This window comes from Sinohyriopsis cumingii, chromosome 2, assembly GCF_028554795.1.
Source record: "Sinohyriopsis cumingii isolate HCF-2022 chromosome 2, ASM2855479v2, whole genome shotgun sequence".
Classification (NCBI taxonomy): Eukaryota; Metazoa; Mollusca; class Bivalvia; order Unionida; family Unionidae; genus Sinohyriopsis; species Sinohyriopsis cumingii.
The window spans coordinates 94,292,519-94,300,824 of NC_142962.1; the positions used below are offsets into that span (position 1 = coordinate 94,292,519).

The 8,306-nt window shown below is 34.0% G+C and overlaps 1 protein-coding gene across 2 annotated transcripts in view; it reads left to right on the forward strand.

The window, feature by feature from the left end:
• LOC149805403 (transcriptional adapter 2-beta-like) overlaps positions 1 to 8,306 on the forward strand; it is an 80,817-nt gene that overhangs the window by 63,287 nt on the left and 9,224 nt on the right. For both annotated transcript variants that reach the window (XM_089949954.1, XM_089949955.1), the window contains exons 14-15: positions 1,630 to 1,718; positions 6,462 to 6,524. In XM_089949954.1, the coding sequence (XP_089806080.1) occupies positions 1,630 to 1,718; positions 6,462 to 6,524 (152 nt within the window). The remainder of the gene's footprint in view (positions 1 to 1,629; positions 1,719 to 6,461; positions 6,525 to 8,306) is intronic.

The following is an 8,306-nucleotide window of genomic DNA, read 5'->3' on the forward strand; positions in this document are numbered from 1 at the left end:
TAATCAAACTTGTTTCATGTGATACATTTTGTGGTTTTGTGCATGATCATCTTTTCTGACTGATGTTTATGGAGAGTCTTGAAAAAGAAACATCTTTAGATACAGAAAATGCATGTTTTATAATCTAAAATGTTCTTTAATTCCATTAAGTATTGATCATATGTAAACCTTGAAAAAAGTAATTTCATCCTGGAAATGACCTGGAAATTTACCTTTAGGAAAGCTTGGGAACCATGTTTCATGGAAGTGAAGAGACAAAATATATTTCATGTAGTTGTAGCTAACAAATAATCAGAAAAGGATTTATGCAATGTATTGTTTTGCATAGACTTTTACCACATAGAGACATATCCTCAATTTTTAGCCTTGTATTATTTTATGATGGGTGGGGTTGATGATAATCACATGTGACTGAACAGATGGGTCTGCTTAAGACAAAGCAGGATAATTGCAAAATTTGGGAATAAGTTTTGATATGAGGATAATTTTCATCACCTCAAATTTTAGCAAGCATATGGACAGAAACTATGGCACAAATTCATTGTCCTATATTGAAATGTGCGCATCATTTCATTCCATCAGTCCATTTACAGTAACTTACTGCCCTTGTATGTAGCACATATATTTTAGCCTTTCTTTGATCATTGCCTGGATTATATATGTGGCAGTCCTCATCTTTGTTGATCACAACACATGGGATATGTGTCATTACTGGATCCAGGTTTACTCTAGAATCATCTTGAATTTTTCTCTGAATAGAAAATATACTTTCAGTTGTTTGCATAGGAATGTGGCATTGTTTTATACAACTTCAATTCACCAAGAAGTTTAAATTGTTTCCTATCTATGGATAGATTTAGGCTTCAGACTGCCTGCTGGAACTGCTCGAGATTGGTGCTACTATATCTGGGTCAAATTTGGGAATTTCGTCTTAGATTCGACTTTTCAGGAATGGCTGAATACAGATCTATGTCCCATTGAACTAAATCAAACCACTGAAATAACTGTTTTCATCCATTATTGAATTTCTTGTGATATTTTGGTAATTGTAGCATTGGGAGATAGTGCATGCTAAATTTTTTTAACAAAGTTTCAGTACCAAAGTCAATCCAACCAGTTTTATGCCACCTTCGATCTTTAGTCATGACTAATCTTGCCATAATCAATTAACTCATCTTTAATCCCTTCCAAATACTTCTGAGCATATCATAGAATAATCATCTCAACATATTTTAAACCAAGAACAATCCAACCATGCTGAAAGAATCCAAGTTATGTTAACTGTTTTATGCTGCTTGAGTTCTTTAGTAATCAAGCCATAACCTTTTAACATCTTTTAATTCTTTCCAAATTACAACACATCAGATATAGTATTATCCAGTGATTACTTTTACGTATTGTCTGTCAAATTAGAATAAAATATTGTACTGTTAAAGCCATTTCATTGTCATATGATCACTGGAAGTCTTTACCTTATCTATACTTGATGTGTTTTATAAAATGTCTGTCCAGAAAGTTTTAATAATATTTATGAGTATGCAGCAATTTCACAGAGTGTCAGGCCAAATGGGAGACAAATTTTGAGAACTTTTGAATTAATAGCATGCATTAACAAAATGCCTTTTTCAGACCTAAAAGATGAAGATGGGTCTGTTCCCAGTACACAAGATATGGTCTCCCTTCCAGGCTATGAGATGCTGTCAGAAAGGGAAAGACGGGTAGGTTTATTGTCCCCCACCTTTTCACAGTGAGCAAAGGGTATAATATTTCTCATTTCTATCTGCCTGTTAATACTTTTGTTTCTACTATAAATCTTAAAAGTAGTCATAATGAAAATCTTATCTCCTCCTTAATGGAAAGTGATTTTGACTTGGTGTTTTCACCAGAACATCTTATGATATCTAGTTGGATCTAAATAAAATAGGGACCCAGGGTGGTTGAGTGGTCTAAGGCACTTGCCTTTACAGATGTCTTGCACCTATCTACTTGAGTTCAGGTCTTGGATCAATGAAAATCATTATGTGAGAAACGAAAATCATTATTTGAGAAAGTTTGCCAGTAGCAGCCCATGTTTGGTGTTTCTTCCTCGGTTCATTGTCCACCAGATATACTGGCCTCTATTTATAGCCTATCATGTACTGATAAATGTGGTTAAACCCTACAAAACCAAATCTAAATGAAAATGTTCCAGCTTGGACATATAATATGGCCACAACAGTGGCCAGCTTGTAAATCTTGTTATAGCTACTCAACCAGAATGGATGATCATATCAACATGAGCTTTTTATTTCAAAAATTGTTTTTGATGTCAAGTAAATGGAGATGGTGCCACTCAGACATACAATAATGCCACCATAAGAATGAAGGTCATGGTACCTGTAAATGAAAGAAGAAAATGTTTTCCGCACATTAACATTAGGACAACTTTACAGCCATGGAGTAAACTTGATGGAGCTTTGCACATGGGGTAAAGAAGGAGTCTGTCAATTTTAGGATAAAAATATCAACGGTCAAGATCATTGACTGAAAAAACAAGAATAATTTTTTAAAATAATTTGTATATGCCCACTTTGGCAGAGCATATTATTATAATGTGACCATTTCTGTCCATCTGTCCTTTAGTATTTCCTTTACTGCATGATAATGTCAGTTCTACAACCAGTACATTTACCAAACTATATGGATAGTTTGCACTTGGGGTAAGGCTGAAGCCTATTGATTCAGGAGTGAAAAGGTCAATTGTCAAAGTGACTGACTGGAAGAAGAAAAATGGATTCCTCACAGTAACATTGGTTCTACATCAGATACCTGAACCAAACTGTGTGGATAGCTTTCTTTGGATTCAAAGGTCAAGGTCATTGACTGAAAGAAGGAACTGGTTTCTGAACAACAACTTTAGTTTTACATCGAATACATAGGTCAAGCTTTGTGGGTAGTTTTTATTTGGGGTAAGGATAGTTTATGCTTGGGGTAATGAAGAAAAATATAAATTTATGGGTTAAAGGCAGACCTGCCAACCCTTAATGATACTTGCCATAGGTCTTACAAAAATGACCCTTAAAATATGGGCTTACGGAATAAAAGTAACAAACTTTGAAGAAATGATTGTTGGCAAAAAAAATTGATAATTGGTTCATCTGTATCTTATTTGGATCTGGGTTTCATATTGGAGGTGTTAGAATTAGTCAGGGAACCAGACTAACTTGACACTAATACCTCGGACACTTTAAACTGCACTTTCGTGCAAAGCATCTGCATGATCAAATTGTTGATTATATAATTTTTTTAAATGGCTTCCAGCAAGATATACTTGTTGACGAAATGGAAATTAAGCCTCTTAAAAAGTGTTGATAATCAGTACAGAAGAATAAAAAGGAATATTCAGATTTTCGTGAATAAAAGCAGGAAGGGACACATTTATGTTAATTGGACATCACATGTCAATTTGAGTGTGTCTCATGGCAGGAGATATGGTTGCTGTCATCAGGTGAAATGGAAAAAATTCCAAGAATTACATCAAGTTGAGGAATAATAACGAGCCATTGAGCTGCAAAGGGTTTGGATCTGAAATGTATGCAACTGTACTAGAGGTAAACAAGGTCTGTGTGTACTTTAAAAAAATTTAAGTTGAGCAAAATGTTAACCATATCTGCATGTTTTGAATACCAAACTTTTAAATATGTTTTTCAGCTTTACAGTAGCAGTTTATGATATTTTGTTAAACATTACTGACAACTGGTCAAACTTATGGAAAAAAATCAACTGCCTTAACTGAGATGGTCTTGTCAAGAAAAATGGTTTCTGCACTGTAACATTAGTTATGCAACAGAGACGTGAACAAAACTTTGTGGTTAGCTGCACTTGGGGTAAGGAAGAAGCCTATCGATTTTGGTGGTCAGAAGGTCAAAGGTCACTATGACTGAAAGCTGAAAATGGCCTCTGCACAAAAATTGAGCTCATAACCATGCACCTACAGTTACTTTTATTATCCAAAAGACAAAGATCCAATGAGAAAAATTAAAACTATGGATTTTTTGGTCTAGATGTCAGAGGTCATGGTAAGTTTGGTAAGAAAATAATGGTTTCTGTACAGGAACTTTAATTAGAGACAACCTGTACCTTACATCCAGGTCATTGAGACCCATTGGTCAGTAATCTTCAGAGCTGATCATATGCTATTAATTCATACCCTAGAGGACTACTAAAGATGGGGCCTGCATATAATGTGCCCTTCACAGTAATTTTGTTGTAGGTAACTTTTTGTTCCTGATCTTGTATCTTGTCCAAAGTTTGTGGCACACTTAAACTTAAGATATGGGGTACTATTGATTTTGGGGACCAAAGTTCATGATCACTGTGGCTAAATGAAAACTGATTTTTATACAGTAACTATTGTTCTAGAGTAGATTCCTTGACAACCTTTTGATGGATGGGCAAGGGTAATAAAGATGCCTTTAGATTCTGGGGTCTAAAGGTTAAAGCAGACCTGTTTACCCTGTCCGTATTTTACCGTATTTGTATGGAATAAAGCCCACCTATATGGTCATTGATCTGAAAATACAATTTGAGGTTGCATTTATTTAGTTGTTTTAATTAAGTTTTGAGCCATTTTTATTCTGTACCGTTTCATTGTATTGTCTCTTCGGTCCATGTCTGCAGTCTGTGCCACATCACTGATTTTAACATCCGGCTGCTGAAACAAAGAAAATGCCGCTGACACAAAGTTTCAGCACAAAACTGATGATGAAAATGGAAAGTCTAAACATAGAAAGCAGCATTTTCTACCAGTTTATAATACTCTGTGTCCATGCCTTAAACTGTCGTCAAAAGGAGAACATTTTGTGCTCTGCACTGTTTGCAACTTAGACTTTTCCTAAGCTCATGTTGGAAGGAATGACTGTTCATGGCACGTGGAATCAGAAAATTGTGCAAAATTGGAATCATTAGTAAAGGGAAATATAAATATTTTGTCAGTGATGAAGGGAAAGGAAGTCAGTGATCAAAACATACTTCAATAGCAAATAACACATGCTGAGGGATTCTATGTGAGTTGATCAAAAATATGAATTTGTCATCGAGCACAGCCAACAAGTTAATGGAAGCAATGAAAAATATGTTCCCAGGTTCCAAAATTGCACAAGGTATTTAGAAACAATCTTTTACCAAAGAATGGACAGATGACTGACTGGATAGGATAAAGAGTGCCTTTTATATCGTTATTAAAAACTCATAGATTAAGCCTTCATTAAGACATTAATTCCATGTGGATCAGTTTGATATTGTTGACAAACGTTGTGCAAAATAATATATAAAGCTCATTTCTGGTTCTAGTAAATGTTGACAAAGCTGATACTAGCTGATACTAGATTTTATGGAATAATAAGATTGCCTTCACCTATCTAAATGAAGTTATTTTCTGAGTGTCATAATGTTTTGTATTAAGTCTTCCTTAACCATGTATAATGTAGAGAATTGGCTTTTTTAAAAATGATTTGGATATGTGTGAAGCTGAGAAAACAGATTTTCTAGAGAATGTAACATAGGTAAATAACGAATGAATTTGGTTATGTGGAGGTATTCTTTTATGGTTTTTATCACTATAATATAAACAATATCTTTAAGTCGGTGGTCAATTTCTGCAGATTTTGCCTTGAAACACAGAATTGCCTGAATACCAACATCTTTACAAACTAAGACTTATTTACAGAATATTGGATAGTCAGTATGTTGTGCAATACTACATAATGGTAATTATAGTGTATTGATAGTGTCTGCTATTTGTGCGCTGTTTCACAGGTGAGGTGTGCTGTGTTAAGATGTTAGAAACACTGAATGAAAATACTGACTGCCTTCTAAAAATACTGACAAGAAATGTATGGGTAAACAGGTCTGTTAAGGTTACTTTCATAGTAAATTTATATAGAGAATAATGGTCTGATAGAGTAAGTTCACTTTAAGACTACATATCTTAAGCAAAGGTCCAGGCATTTAGATACATTGGTTAATAATCTCCTGAATCGGCTATGCCATATTAAATAGAGAATTATGAAACACCTGGTGGGCATATGAATATTCTGTTGTTCACAGTATTCTTGTGTCCCCTCTGCTTTTTCATTGTAGAAGAGTAAGGTATAGCACTGTATTTCCTCAAGTACTAATTCAGTCTTTGAAATAATTGCTGGCACTGCTGTATAGTTGCGACTGATATTAGTCAGTAAATTGAGTATTAGAGTTTAGATAAGTTTGTTTTGACTTGGAATATTTGCTCTTGTTGAAAAATATTTTGCTAATTTACAAAATTAGCTTTGTTACCTACACTAGTGTTTATCTTTTATGAATAATGTTACAGTTAGGAGTGAAATTTTAATAAGAACACACACACACACACACACAAAACATATATATGTTTAGCTGTGACCATATTCAATCCAATATTCATTTTCACCTGTTTTCATTTTCAGCTATGCAGTTCAATAGGGATGAGCCCAGCCAATTACATTACAATCAAAACTTGTATTATTAAGGTAAATTCATTACTCTGATTGCATATTCAAGATGTTTCAAATGATACAGGGACATTGACCACTTGATAGTTTCTAAAGAGACCATATCAGATTTTAAAGGGCCAATATTTTACATGGTTTCTATTCTTCTGAAATAGAAAATTACATATATATCTAGTAATGTCACTATGCAGTTTATAATATTCAGTATAAATAAATTAACCTAAAAATTATTTCTTAATCTGAGTCAATACTTTATCTGCCTTCTTCCAATATTCAATTAAAGATAATATCCGCCATTTGATTCACAGCAAAATTAGATGTTTGTGATGTCTTGCTTGTGAATGATAGGTTTAATAAAGACGAGACTAATGAGTTCTCAAAATTTTACAATGAATTAAATTTACTTGGGGTGATTTACTCTTGTGACAGTGAGTAGGCTGTCATTTTTTATTGCTGATATGTTCTGTTTACTTAAACAAATTGTCGTGAATAGCAATCTGAATGGTTTTAGAAAGCAAACAAATAATGCAGACTTGCCAACTCTTATGATTTTGCAGTAAGTCTTGGGGGGAAAATGACCCTTAAAATATGGACCTGCAGAATAAAAGGAAAAACTATGGAAATATGAGTATTGTGGTAAAATCAGAATAATTGGCTCATCCAGGTTTGATTTGGATCCGGGTTTCATATTAGTTGTAGTGGAATTAGTCTGAGAATCAGACCAACTTTATAGTACATGTAGTACCTCCAGTACTTTAGACTGCACATATTTTTCCATGGTATCATCTGCATGATCATACTGTTGATTATATATTTTTTTATAAATGGCATCCAGCTACCAATGCATGTTAAAGACAAAAGGAAGATAATAAGCCTCTTAAAAAAGTTTTAATAATCAGTACAGAACAATAAAAAGGAATGTTAAGATTTGTCTGAAGAGAAGCAGGAAGGAACACAATTACGTTTGTTGGACTTTACATATCAATTTAAGTATGTCACTTGGTGGGAGATACAATTGTTGTTGTCATATGAAATGAAGAAAATAATTCCAGTAATTACATCAAGCTGAGTAATAGCAATAAGCCATTGAGTTTCATAGGGTTAGGAACTGAAGATTTTGCAACTTTAATAGAGTTAAACATGTTAAACAAACATTTCAGATGAACATAATGTTTACCGTTGATGCATCAGTTTGGAATACAGAATGTTTTAAATACACATTTTCCAGCATGACAATAGCAGCACATGCTATTTAATTACACCTTACTGAAAATTGTTCAAACTTAGCGGAAAAATTCAACTGCCTTACTGAGACAATCTTGTTCGGGTTTGCAGGTCTGATAATGACATGTAAATGACATTCACTTCATTTGTATCTATTTGTTGTGTGGCAGTTTCAAAATCTTCTATTTCATTGCTCTGCCATTTCCTGCACCAGATAGATGCAGATGTTTGCTTTGATTTTTGCACCATGGTCAGGGCAAGTAACAATCTCCATGCAGCTGACTATTAATAAAATATCATTGCATTTGGTTCCTATGGTGGATTACATGAATATGGGGAAACATGTTAAGACAGTTTCCTGTGGATAGTATTACTTAAATTTATTCTGATTTGGGTAAGTTTTGGCTAAAGATTGCAAGCATTCTCACCAAACACCTCTTGTGAAAATGTACATTTGCATATATTGAGTCTGGTTACCATTTATTACTGCATTAAAAATGAAGTTGGTAACATGGAGCAGTGTAACCAGTCAAGCTAAACCCCATCAATCTCGGTCAGTGCTTTCATACTGTTCCT